The sequence below is a fragment of the Diceros bicornis genome, chromosome X (genome assembly GCF_020826845.1).
Source record: "Diceros bicornis minor isolate mBicDic1 chromosome X, mDicBic1.mat.cur, whole genome shotgun sequence".
NCBI classification, from domain to species: Eukaryota; Metazoa; Chordata; class Mammalia; order Perissodactyla; family Rhinocerotidae; genus Diceros; species Diceros bicornis.
The window spans coordinates 65359305-65373694 of NC_080781.1; the positions used below are offsets into that span (position 1 = coordinate 65359305).

At 39.1% G+C, this 14390-nt stretch overlaps 1 protein-coding gene across 4 annotated transcripts in view; it reads right to left on the reverse strand.

Annotated features, from left to right (window-relative positions):
• The window catches only part of HDAC8 (histone deacetylase 8), a 235979-nt gene that overhangs the window by 38860 nt on the left and 182729 nt on the right, over nt 1-14390 (reverse strand). Inside the window, exon 10 of one of the 4 annotated variants that reach the window (XM_058536186.1) lies at nt 11055-11240. The exons of the other annotated variants lie outside the window; for them this stretch is intronic. Coding sequence (XP_058392169.1) covers nt 11226-11240 — 15 coding nt within the window. The 3' untranslated portion in view covers nt 11055-11225. Of the gene's footprint in view, nt 1-11054; nt 11241-14390 lie in introns of those variants that run through there. 4 annotated transcript variants of the gene reach the window in all.

A 14390-nucleotide genomic window follows, 5' to 3' on the forward strand; every position in this document is an offset into this window, starting at 1 on the left:
GCTCCCTGGTAGGGACCAGGAGCAACAAGCTCTGAAGGCTGTGCGTACTGGAGTACTTTTGCATTGAAATCAAATAAAACTCATGATGAAGTCAATCTGACACATCTTTAATGATACACATAATGATTATTGTGCTGTGCTGTAATTAGGCATAATGGTAATCAGCTCCCAGGAAGGACTGCAATTATGATTACTTTTACACAGTGAACCTGATATTTCTGAGGGCAACCAGGATGGGGGTGGGGGGTGGGGGTGTCTGGACAGGAGGCAGAGCAGAATGCTAGCTGTAAGGCATTTCTCCGGTTCTCCTTCCTTTCCCCTCCCCATCCCACCCGGAGGTGATAATCCCTCCACTCCTTATTGGGGAACAGAAAAAAGATCTGATGAGGGGCTTGGATGGCTAGTCCTTTCTCCAGCCAGGGAGAGGCCACCCTGAAGCTCCTAGGATTGGGGAATCTGGGATTTTCAGAGAGGATGTGGGCTGATTAGGCCCCTCTTGTCCATGAGGCCTGGAATTCCACGAAGTGGCCTTAAACCTAAAAAGTATATGCCTAGGTGTGGACCACCTTTGGATCCTGATTTGAACAAATCCATGCAGAAAAATATTTTTGAGACAATTAGGTAAAACTTAACCATGACTGGTATTAGATGGTATTAAGGAACTATTAATTTTGTTAAGTTTGATAATGGTATTGTGGTTATGTTAAGAAAAGGTCCTTATCTGTTGGAAATATACTGAAATATTTCTAGGCCAGCAACTGCGGAATGGTATGGTACCTGGGATGTGGTTTATTTTAAGAGAAGAATGGGGAATAGAAGAAATAAGAATGGCAGAATGTTGATACTTGTTGAGCTGGTGATGGGTATATGGGGATTCACTATACTCTTCTTTTTGCTGTGTATATGTTTGAAAGTTTCCATAATAAAAAGTTGAAAAAAATCATATACCCTAGACTGTTCTGGCAGTGATTCATACATTAGTGAAAATTAGTTTGATCATGCTAACCACACCTAGCAGATGCAGGCAGCTATGACCAATGAGATTTTGCATGGGCAGAGCCAGGAGGGTGGGCAGGTATATGCTGGAGCATGGGCCACTGTCGGGGACTGTGACGTCCTGGATGGGGTGGAAAATGTATGTGAGGGAATTGGGAATTTAAATGCTTAGAGGACAGTCTGCAAGTTCTGGGAGGGAAGGCAGGAAGTGAAAGAGCAGAGGAGACAGAGTGCTATAGGTGCTCAGGTCCACGTGTTAGAGTCCCCACTAGCCTGTAAGCTCCCAGGGGTTGGGCCTGTATCTTAATGCTCTCTTTCTTCCCTAGAGCTCCCAGGACATTGGTTTATTCATTTTATTTCACTCATTCACTTATTTAAGAATATTTGTTGAGGCCTACTATTGCCAGGCAATACAAACGCATGCATGTGGTGGACAAAGGAGATAGAGCAGTAAAGAAACCAAAGTCCCTACCCTCAGGGAGCTCACACTCTAGTGGGAGAAGACAGATGGTAAATAAACAGCAAGGATATATGTCAGATGGTAGTAAGTGCTGCAAAGAAAAATAACCTAGGGTAAGGTGGAGAGGGAATGCTGGGTAGTTGCTCAGGACCAAACTTGCATGGCACTTAGGCCCTCATGAGCTTTGCCAGGTCCCCTTGCAGCCTGACTTTCAGTCACGTTGGACACTGTGCCTGGGTTTCACCAAGGGCTCCTGGACCTCTTGGCCTATGTATATACTTAAACCTCATTCTTGACTTAATTGACCCTTCCTATACCTGATTAATCCACATTTCTCTCTAGGTACCACTTCCTCCAGGAAGCTTTCACAGGCCCTTCCTTCTTCCCACCTCCACACTACTCCCTGGGTCTTCTCTGCTACCATAGCACCCTGGCATGAATCTCTACTACAGCACTTACCATCTGGATTATAATTCTCTTCCCAACTAGACTTTGAACTCTTTGAGGATAGAGAGGTCTTTTTATATCTACATAGCACAGGGCCTAGAACACAGTAGGGATACTATACGTGTTTAACGAATACATCAATGAATGGATGGATGAAAGAATGAATATGCTCTATAGTGAACACTGGAGACTTGGGAAGCATCCTCACCCTAAATCAAATGCTGGGGATGTAGGGGTGCTAGTGTGTGCTCAGATATCGAAGGGAGAAGTGGGATCCAGTATACTTGGACATGTATCAAACTCTATGATGATGATGATAAGAATAATCATATTTGCACTCAACATTTATTGCATGGACTCTGGAGCCAGACAACTTGGGTTTTCATTTTGGCTCTACCATTTGCTAGCTGTGTGATTTGGGCAGGTTACATATACTACCTGTGCCTCAGTTTTCTCATCTGGAAAATGAGGATGATAACACCCTATTAAAATGAGATAAAGTTCTGCAAAGCACTTAGAATAGTATCTGGCAAACAGTAAATGGTATATAAGGGGTTGCTATTAGTACTTAATACAGTGAGCCAGCGACTGTGCTAAATGTTTTATTTATTCATGTACGTTGAGTGCAAGCCAGTTCTAGGCCCTGGGGAAAGAGTGCTTTCATGGAGCTTATATTTGACCTAAGTTTATCCTCACACAATACAAGGGAGGTATTGTACATATCCCCATTATTTAAAGAAGAGTGAGGCTTAAAGCTGTTGAATAACTTGTCCAAGGTCACAGAGCTCATAAATTGAAAATTAGAATTCTATCTCTGGTCTGTGTGACTCCAAAGATCATTGCTCTACAACAGGGATCATCAAACTAGGGCCCACGGGCCAAAACAGTCCCTCTGTCTATCTTTTTCCCTTGAGGATATAATTTACCCTTTTAGAGTACACAATTCAGATATTCACAAGTAGTATATTTACAAGGTTGTGCAACCATCACCACTAATTCCAGAACATTTTCATCACTCCAGAAATAAACCCCATACCCATTAAACATTTATTTCCCCTCCCCCCAGCCCCTAGTAACCACTAATCTACTTTCTGTCTCTATGGATTCACCTATTCTGGACATTTAACATAAATGGCATCATATAATATGTATGATTTTTGTGTCTGGCTTCTTTCACTTAGCATAATGTTTTCAAGGTTCATCCATGTTGCAGCATGGATCTGTACTTTATTCCTTTTTATTGCTGAACAATATTCCATTGTATAGATATACCACATTTTGTTTACCCACTCATCAGTTGATGAACATTTGGGTTGTTTCCACTTTTTGGCTATTATGAATAATACTGCTATGAAATTTTGTGTACAAGGTTTTGTGTGAACATATGTGGATATATACCTAGGAGTGGAATTTCTGGGTCATTTTAACTCTATGTTTAACTTTTTGAAGAACTGCCAGATTGTTTTCCAAAGCAGCTGTACCATTTTACATTACCACCAGTAATGTATGAGGGTTCTAATTTCTCCACATCCTTGCCAACACTTGCTATCGTCTATCTTTTTGATTATAGTCATCCTAGCAAGAGTGAAGTGGTATCTCATAGTGGTTCTGATTTGCATTTCTCTAATGATTAGTGATGCTGAACATTTCCTCATTTGTTTATTGTCAATCTGTGTATCTTCTTTGGAGAAATGTCAATTCACATCCTTTCACCCATTTTTAAATTGGGTTATTTTGCTTTTTATTATTCAGTTGTAAGAGTTTTTTAAATGTATTCTAGATATAAGTCCCTTATCAGATATATGATTTGCAAATATTTTCTCCCATTCTGTTGGTTGTCTTCACTTTGATAGTGATCTTTGAAGCACAAAGGTATTTAATTTTGATGAAGTCCAATTTATCTATTTTTTCTTATTGTGGTAAGAGCATACTATCTGTTTTTCCCTTGGTAGCTTGGGTATTTGGTGTCATATCAAAGAAACTAATCCAAGGTTATGAAGATTTACACCTACATTTCTTCTAAGAGTATCATAGTTTTAGCTCTTACCTTTAGGTCTTTGATCCACTTTGAGTTAATTTTTATATATGGTATGAGGCAAATGTCCAACTTTATTCTTTTGCATGTGGATATCGAGTTGTCCTATCAGCATTTGTTGAAAAGATTATTCTTTTCCCATTGAACGGTTTTGGCACTCACGTGAAAAATCAACTGGCCACAGACGTATGGCTTTATTTCTCGACTCTTATTGCTATTCCATTGATCTATATGTCTCTTTATATGCTAGTATCACTGTCTTGACTATTGTAGCTCTATAGTAAGTTTTGAAATCAGGAAGTGTTAGTCTTCCAACTTTGTTCTTCTTTTTCAAGATTATTTGGGATATTCTGGGTCCCTTGCATTTTCATATGAATTTTAGGCTCAGTTTGTTGATTTCTTTAAAAAGAACTAGGTGGGATTTTTTTTGTCTTCCTGAGGAAGATTAGCCCTGAGCTAACATTTGTTGCCAATCTTCCTCATTTTTTGCTTGAGGAAGATCAGTCCTGAACTAACATGTGTGCCAATCTTCCTCTACTTATATGTGGGTCACTGCCACAGCATCACTGACAAGTGGTGTAGATCCATGCCCAGTATCTGAACCTGCAAGCCCAGGCTGCTGAAGCGGAACACACTGAACTTAACCACTACGCCATGGGGCCAGCCCCATAGCTGGGATTTTGATACAGATCATGTTGAATTGGCAGGTCAATTTTGGGAGCATTGACATCTTAAGAATACTAAGTCTCCCAATCCATGAACACAAGATGTCTTTCCATACACATAGGTTTTCTTTAATTTCTGTCAACAATGTCCTGTAGTTTTCAGTGTGCAAGTCTTGCAATCCTTCTGTTAAATTTATTTATAAATATTTCATTCTTTTTGATGTGACTATAATAGAAATTGTCTTAATTACATTTTGGATTGTTCATTGCTAATGTATGAAAATACAATTGATTTTTATATATTAATTTTGCATCCAGCAAACTTGCTGAACTCATTTTTTTTTGTTTTTTTAATTTTTAATTTTATTGATGTTTTAATAGTTTATAACATTGTGAAATTTTGGGTTGTATATTTTTGTTGGTCCATCACCATATATATGTCTCCCTTCACCCCTTGTGACCACCCCCTACCCCCATTGCCCCTGGTAACCACAAGACAGTTTTCTCTGTCCATGTGTTGGTTTATAGTCCACATATGAGTGAGATCATACAGTGTTTGTCTTGCTCTTTCTGGCTTATTTCACTTAACATATACCCTCCAGGCCCATCCATGTTGTTGCAAATGGGACGATTTTGTCTTTTTTTAATAGCTGAGTAGTATTCCATTGTATATATATACGACAACTTCTTGATCCAATCGTCAGTCGAGGGACACTTAGGTTGCTTCCACTTCTTGGCTATAGTGAATAACGCTGCAATGAACATAGGGGTGCATAAGCTTCTTTGGATTGTTGATTTCAGGTACGTTGGATAGATTCCCAGTAGTGGGAGAGCTGGATCATACGGTATTTCTATTTTTGATTCTTTGAGGAATCTCCCTACCATTTTCCATAGAGGCTGCACCAGTTTGCATTCCCACCAGCTGTGTATGAGGGTTCCTGTTTCTCCACATCCTCTCCAACACTTGTTTTTTGTCTTGGTGATTATAGCCATTCTAACGGGTGTGAGGTGATAGCTTAGTGTTGTTTTGATTTGCATTTCCCTGATGATTAATGATGTTGAACATCTTTTCATGTGCCTATTGGCTATCTGTATATCTTCTTTGGAGAAGTGTCTGTTCATTTCCTCTGCCCATTTTTTGATCAGGTTGTTTGTTCTTTTGTTGTTCAGTTGTGTGAGTTCTTTATATATTATGGAGATCAACCCCCTGTCAGATGTATGTTTTGCAAATATTCTCTCCCAGCTGGTGTGTTGTCTGTTCATCTTGATTCTGGTTTCGTTTGTCTTGTAGAAGCTCTTTAATCTGATAAAGTCCCACTTGTTTATTTTTTCTTTAGTTTCCCTAGTCTGGGTAGGCATGTCATCTGAAAAGATTCCTTTATGACCAATGTCAAATAGTGTGTTGCTTATATTTTCTTCTATGAGTTTTATAGTTTCAGGTCTCACCTTCAAGTCTTTGATCCATTTTGAGTTAATTGTCGTGAATGGCGATAGCAGATAGTCCACTTTCATTCTTTTGCATGTGGCTGTCCAGTTTTCCCAACACCATTTATTGAAGACACTTTCCTTTCTCCATTGTATGTTCTTAGCACCTATGTCGAAAATTAGCTGTCTGTATACGTGTGGTTTTATTTCTGGGCTTTCAATTCTGTTCCATTGATCTGTGTGTCTGTTTTTGTACCAGTACCATGCTGTTTTGATTACTATTGCTTTGTAGTATGTTTTGAAGTCAGGGATTGTGATGCCTCCTGCTTTGTTCTTTTTTCTTAGGATTGCTTTAGCTATTCGGGGTCTTTTGTTGCCCCATAAAAATTTTAGTATTCTTTTTTTCTATTTCTGTGAAGAATGTCATTGGGATTCTGATTGGGATTGCATTGAATCTGTAGATTGCTTTAGGTAATATAGACATTTTAACTATGTTTATTCTTCCAATCCATGTGCATGGGATGTCTTTCCATTTCTTTGTCATCATGGATTTCTTTCAATAATGTCTTGTAGTTCTCATTGCACAGGTCCTTCAGCTCCTTGGTAAGATTTATTCCCAGGTATTTTATTATTTTGATGCAATTGTAAATGGTATTATCTTTTTGAGCTCTCTTTCTGTTAGTTCATTATTAGCATACAGAAATGCAACTGATTTTTGTAGATTGATTTTGTACCCTGCAACGTTGCTGTAGTTGTTGATTATTTCTAATAGTTTTCCAATGGATTCTTTGGGGTTTTCTATATATAAAATCATGTCATCTGCAAATAGTGGGGGTTTCACTTCTTTGTTACCTATTTGGATTCCTTTTATTCCTTTTTCTTGCCTAATTGCTCTGGCCAAAACCTCCAGGACTATGTTGAACAGGAGTGGTGAGAGTGGGCAGCCCTGCCTCATTCCTGTTCTCAGAGGAATGGCTTTCAGTCTTTCCCCGTTGAGTATGATGTTGGCTGTGGGTTTGTCATAAATAGCCTTTATTATGTTGAGGTACTTTCCTTCTATTACCATTTTGTTGATAGTTTTTATCATAAATCAATGTTGTATCTTGTCAAATGCCTTCTCTGCGTCTATTGAGATGACCATGTGGTTTTTATTCATTGTTTTGTTGATGTGGTGCATCATGTTGATTCATTTGCGGATGTTGAACCATCCCTGCATCCCTTGTATAAATCCCACTTGATCATGGTGTATGATCTTTTTAATGTATTGCTGTATTTGGTTTGCCAATATTTTGTCGAGGATTGTTGCATGTATGTTCATCAGTGATACTGGCCTGTAATGTTCCTTCTTTGTATTGCCTTTGTCTGGCTTTGGTATCAGGGTGATGTTGGGATCACAGAATGAGTTAGGAAGTGTTCCATCTTCCTCTATTTTTTGGAATACTTTGAGAAGGATGGGTATTAAATCTTCTTTGAATGTTTGGTAAAATTCACCGGAGAAGCCATCTGGTCCTGGACTTTTATTTTTTGGGAGGTTTTTGATTACTATTTCAATCTCTTTACTTGTGATTGGTCTATTCAGATTCTCCATTTCTTCTTGGTTCAGTTTGGGAGGTTGTATGAGTCTTAGAATTTATCCATTTCTTCTCGATTGTCCAATTTGTTGGCATATAATTTCTCATAGTATTCTCTTATAATCCTTTGTCTTTCCATGGTATCCATTGTAATTTCTCCTCTTTCATTTCTAATTTTATTTACTTGAGCCTTTTCTCTTTTTTTCTCAGTAAGTCTGGCTAAGTGTTTGTCAATTTTCTTTATCTGCTCAAAGAACCAACTCTTTGTTTCATTACTCCTTTCTACTGTTTTTTTGGTCTCAATTTCATTTATTTCTGCTCAGATTTTTATTATTTTTCTCCTTCTGCTGACTTTGGGCTTTGTTTATTCTTCTTTTTCTAGTTCTGTTAGGTGTGATTTAAGGTCGCTTATTTGGGCTTTTTCTTGTTTGTTAAGGTGGGCTTGTATCGCTATGAGTTTCCCTCTCAGGACCACTTTTGCTGCATCCCACATGATTTGGTATGGCATATTTTCATTTTCGTTTGTTTCCAGATATTTTTTTGGTTTCTCCTTTAATTTCATCAAGGATCCATTAGTTGTTCAGTAGCATGTTGTTTAATCTCCACGTTTTTGTCACTTTCCCAATTTTTTTTCGTGGTTGATTTCCAGTTTCACAGCATTATGATCTGAAAAGATGCTTGTTATGATTTCAATCTTCTTAAATTTATTGAGGCTTGCTTTGTTTCCCAACATATGGTCTATCGTTGAGAATGTTCCACGTGCACTCGAGAAGAATGTGTAGTCAGCTGTTTTTGGATGGAGTGCTCTGTGTATGTCTACTAGGTACATCTTGTCCAGTTTTTCATTTAAGTCCACTGTTTCTTTATTGACTTTTTGTCTGGATGATCTATCCATTGATGTAAGTGGGGTATTAAGATCCCCTACTATTATTGTGTTGTTGTTAATGTCTCCTTTTAGGTTTGTTAATAGTTGCTTTATGTACTTTGGTGCTCCCATGTTGGGTGCATATATATTTATAATTGATATGTCATCTTGGTGGAGTGTCCCTTTTATCATTATATATTTCCCTTCTCTGTCTCTCTTAACCTGTTTTATCTGGAAGTTTACTTTGTCTGATATGAGTATGGCAACACCTGCTTTCTTTTGTTTGCCATTAGCTTGGAGTATTGTCTTCCATCCTTTCACTCTGAGCCTGTGCTTGTCTTTAGAGCTGAGATGTGTTTCCTGGAGGCAGCATATTGTTGGGTCTTGCTTTTTAATCCATCCCGCCACTCTGTATCTTTTGATTGGAGAGTTCAATCCATTTACATTTAGGGTAATTATTGATATATGAGGGCTTAATGTTGCTGTTTTGTCATTTATTTTCCGGTTCTTTTGCATTTCCTTTGTTTCTTGTCCCATTTGTTTCGGACTGCCACTTTAGTTTGGTTGTTCTGTCTTATGACTCTTCTAGTTTTCTCTTTGTTTATCATATGTGATTTTGTTTTGATTATTTGTTTAGTGGTTACCTTGAGGTTTGTATAAAAAATCTTGTGTATGAGATAGTCCATTATCTGGTGGCCTCTTATTTCCGTATACTAAGGCAATTCAACCTCTTTCCCCTTCCCCTTCTAAGTCGTTCTTATTATACCTTATTCTACCTTGTGTTGTGGGTGTGTGTTTACAGTGATGAGGTTATATTTATTTTTGGTGAATTCCTTCCTTTGATCTTTGATTTTGGTATTTAAGTGGTTGCTAACCTATTCCCATAAAGATCTATTATTTTTCTGATTTTGTCTACCTATTTTTCTCCTTGCTCCAAGCTTTGTATTCCCTTTCTCTTCTTTTTTTCAGGGCTGAGGGCCTTTTTTTTTGTGAGATCAGCCCTGTGCTAACATCTGCCAATTGTCCTCTTCTTTTTGCTGAGGAAGACTGGCCCTGGGCTAACATCCGTGCCCATCTTCATCCACTTTATATAGGACACTGTCACAGCATGGCTTGCCAAGCAGTGCGTCGGTGCGCGCCCGGGATCTGAACCAGCAAACCCCGCGCCGCCACAGCGGAGCGCGCGCACTTAAACGCTTGCGCCACCGGGCCAGCCCCCCTGAGGGTCTTCTTCAGTATTTCTTGTAGTGGGAGTCTCGTGGCCATGAACTCCCTTAGCTTTGGTTTATCTCAGAAAGTTACTATTTCTCCATCATATTTGAAGGATATTTTTGCTGGATAGAGTATTCTTGGCTGAAAGCTTTTGTCTTTCAGTATTTTGAATATATCATTCCAGTCTCTCCTAGCCTGTAAAGTTTCTGTTGAGAAATCTGCTGAGAGCCTGATGGGAGTTCTTTTGTACGTTATTTTTTGTTTTTGTCTAGCTGCCCTCAATATTGTTCCTTTGTCTATTGATTTTAGCCAGCCTTACCACTATACGTCGTGGAGTGGGGCTTTGCCTGTTGACGTATTTAGGCGACCTATTGGCTTCACTTACTGGTATTCCCTGCTCCTTCTCCAGATTTGGGAAGTTCTCAGCTATTATTTCCTTGAATAGGCTCTCTGTTCCTCTTTCCTTCTCTTCTCCCTCAGGAATACCTATAATTCTTATGTTACATTTCCTAATAGAGTCAGATATTTCTCAGAGACTTTCTTCATTTCTTTTTACTCTTAGTTCTCTCTCCTCTTCCATCTGGAGCATATCTGTGTTCCTATCCTCTATAATGCTAATTCTTTCCTCCATATTGTCAGCTCTGTTCTTTAAACATTCCAGATTCTCCTTTATCTCCTCCATTGTGTTCTTCATCTCCATCAGTACTGACTGGTTTTTCTTTATGATTTCAATCTCTTTTGTGAAGAAACTCCTAATCTCATTGAATTGTTTGTGTATCTCGTATTTTGTTGAGTTTTTTTATGATAGCTATTTTGAAATCTCTGTCATTTAGGTTATGGCTTTCTGTGTCTTCGGGGTTGGTTTCTGGGTGCTTGTCATTTTCCTTCTGGTCTGGTGATTTCCTGTACCTTTGCATTGTGGTTCCTGTATTCGCTTTGCTTTTCCTCATCCTGGAAATATCTGGTTGCAATTTCCACCCACCACCACCGTGTGGGGGTTAAGGGCTGTGTAATCTGAGCCCCCTGTGCTCTACCCTGGCTGCTCGCTGTGATCACCCAGCCGCTTGGTCTGGTCTGGTCCACTGAGCTGCAGTGTCTGGCATGCGGGGATGGGGGGGCTCTCTCTTTTGCCATTGGGTCCCTGGCGTGGGGGGCTTCTTGCTCGCCCCTCATTATCCGCTCTCCTGGGGTGCTCAGATGTTCATGGTACCCCTGTAGCAATTCTGAGTCCTCTGTGTGGGAGTTTCCCACTGGTTGAGAGAGCCCAAAGAGCTACGGTTTCCCCACAGAGGGCCGCCCCTCCCCCCTCTCTGGGAGCCCTGCAACCGGGATCGCTGATCTGATGCAGAAGGAGAGGAGTTTTCCTTACCTCTCCCCACTTCCTCCGGCGGCCCCAGCATGGTCCACTCTCAGATGTGCGGCAGTGTGGATCTTTCCGATCTTCCTTTTCACTGTCTAGGAGTCCGTTATTGGTCTGTGACTGTTCCTTTTGTTGTATCTTATCGGGAGAAGAGTTTACGGGAAAGCTCACTCTGCGATCACGCTGATGTCACTGCTCCCTGAACTCATTTTTTAAAAAGACAATTTAAAAAAAAATTTTTTTATTGTTAAATTTTTGTTGTACATTATTGTTTGTCAGTCACTATATAAGTGCATCCCTCCACCACTTGTGCCCATCCCCACCCCCCTAGCCCCTGGTAACCACCTAGCAGTTCTATCTGTCCGTGTGTTGGTTTATCTTCCACATATGAGTGAAATCATGCACTGTTTGTCTTTCTCTTTCTGGCTTATTTCACTTAATACCCTCCAGGTCCATCCATGTTGCAAATGGGACGATTTTGTCTTAAAACGATGATTTTTTTAAGAGCAGTTTTACGTCCATAGCAAAACTGAGAGGAAGGTTCAGAGATTTCCCATATAATCCCATGCCTCCACACATACATAGCTTCCCCCTTTATCATCATCCCCTGCCAGAGTGGTACATTGGTTACAACTGATGAACCTCCACTGACACATCATAATCACCCAATGTCCATAGTTTATCGTAGGGTTCACTCTTGGTGCACATTCTATAGGCTTGCACAAATGTATAATGACATATATTCATTATTTTATTATCATAGAGAGTATTTTCACTGCCTTACAAATCCTCTGTGCTCTGCCTATTCATCTCCCCTCCCATCCTCAAGCCCTGATCTTTTTTTTTGCAGGGGAAGATGTGTGCTACGCTAACATCTGCTGCCAATCTTCCTCCTTTTTCTTCCTCCCCCCTCAAAGCCCCAGCACATAGTTGTGAATAGTTGTAAGTTCTTCCAGTTCTTCTATGTGGGCCGCTGCCACAGCATGGCTACTGATAGACAAGTGGTGTGGTTCTGTGCCCAGGAACTGAACCTGGGCTGCTGAAGCAGTGCACACTGAACTTTAACCACTAGGCCATCAGGGCTGGCTTGTGTCCCTGATCTTTTTACTGTCTCCATAGTTTTTCCTTTTTCAGAATGTCATATAGTTCGAATCATATAGTATGTAGCCTTTTCAGACTGCTTTTTTCACTTAGTCATATGCATTTACAGTTCCTCCAAGTCTTCTCATGGTCTAACAGCTCATTTTTTTCTTAGTGCCAAATAATATTCCATTGTCTGGATGTACCACAGATTGTTTATCCATTCACCTAGTGAAGGATATCTCGGTTGCTTCCAAGTTTTGGCAATTATGAACAAAGTCGCTCTAAATATCTGTGTGCAGGTTTCTATGTGGACATAAGTTTTCAACTACTTTGGGTAAATACCAAGAAGTGCGACCACTGGATCATATGGTAAGAATACGTTTAATTTTGTAAGAAACCACCAAACTGTCTTCCCAAGTGGCTGTATCATTTTGCATTCCCACCAGCTATGAGTGAGAGTTCCTGTTTGCTCCACCTCCTTGCCAGCATTTAGTGTTGTCAGTGTTTTGGATTTTGGCCATATGAACTCATTTTTTTAGCTCTAATAATTTTTTTGTGGATACCTTAGGATTTTCTATATGCAAAATCATGTCATCTGCAAATAGCGGCAGCTTTACTTTTTCCCTTCCCATCTGGATGCCTTTTATTTCTTTTTTTCTAATTGCTCTGGCTACAATCTCCAGCACAATGTTGAATAGAAATGGCAAGGGTGGACATCCTTCTTCCTGATCTTAGGAGGAAAGCTTTCAGTCTTTCACTATTAAGAATGATATTAGATGTAGATTTTTTATAGATGCACTTTATCAGGTTGAAGAGGTTCCACTCTATTCGTAATTTGTTGAGTGTTTTCATAATGAAAAGGTGTGGGATTTTGTCAAATGATTTTTCTGTGTCTATTGAGATGATCATGTTTTTGTTTTTTATTCTATTGATATGGTGTATTTTATTAATTGATTTTCAGATGTTACAACAACTTTGCACTCCTGGGATAAATCCTACTTGGTCATAGTGTATGGTCCTTTTTCAGGTTGCTGGATTTGGTTTGCTAGTCTTTTGTTGAGAAGTTTTGTCTCCATATTCTTAAGAGATACTGGTCTGTAGTTTTCTTTACTTGTGATATTTTTGTCCAGTTTTGGTATTAGGGTAACACCAGCCTCATAGAATGCACTGGGAAGTCTGACCTCCTCTTCCATTTTTTTTTAAAATGAAGGCTTGGTGTTAAGTGTTTAAATTTTGGTAGAATTAACCAGTAAAACCATATGTGCCTGGGGTTTTCTTTGTGGGATTTTTAAAAATTATTAATTCAATCTCTTTTACTTGTTATAGGTCTATTCAGATTTTCTATTTTTTCTTGAGTTAGTTTCTGTACTGTTTTCCTAGAAATATGTCCATTACATCTAGGTTATATAATTTGTTGACATACAGTTGTTCATAGTAATCCCTTATACTCCTTTTTATTTCTGTAAGGTTGGTAGTAATGTTCCAACTCTCATTTCTGATTTTAATAATTTGAGTCTTTCTTTTTTCTTTTTTTTCCTTGGTCAGTCTATCTAAAACTTTGCCAATTTTGTTGATCTTTTCAAAGAATCAATTTTTGGTTTCATCAATTATCTCTCATTTTTCTATTCTCTTTCTTACTTATTTTTGCTCTAATTTTTAAAAATTTCCTTTCCTCTGCTTACTTTGAGTTTAGTTTGCTCTTCTTTTCCTAGTTTCTAAAGGTGGAAGATTAGGTTATTGATTTGTGATCTTTCCTCTTTTTTAATATAGGCATTTACAGCTACAAATTTCCCTCTAAGCACTGCTTTCATTGCATTCAATAAGTTTTGGCATGTTTTGTTTGGTTTTCATACATCTCAAAGTCTTTTCTAACTTTCTTTGTGATATCTTCTTTAACCCATTGGTCATTTAGGACTGTGCTATTTAATTTTCGCATATTTGTGAATTTCCCAAATTTCCTTCTAATAAAAGATTTCAAATTTCATTCCTTTCCATCTAATTTCAATCCCTTTTTTTTTCGTGAGGAAGATTAGCCCTGAGCTAACATCTGTTGCCAATCCTCCTCTTTTTGCTGAGGAAGATTGGCCCTGGGCTAACATCTGTGCCCATCTTCCTCTACTTTATATGGGACGCCACCACAGTATGGCTTAACAAGTGGTGCGTCGGTGCATGCCCGGGATCCGAACCTGTGAACCCTGGCCCACCGAAGCAGAGTGTGTGAACTTAATCGCTATGCCACCGCGCCGGCCCCTCAATCCTTTTAAATTTATT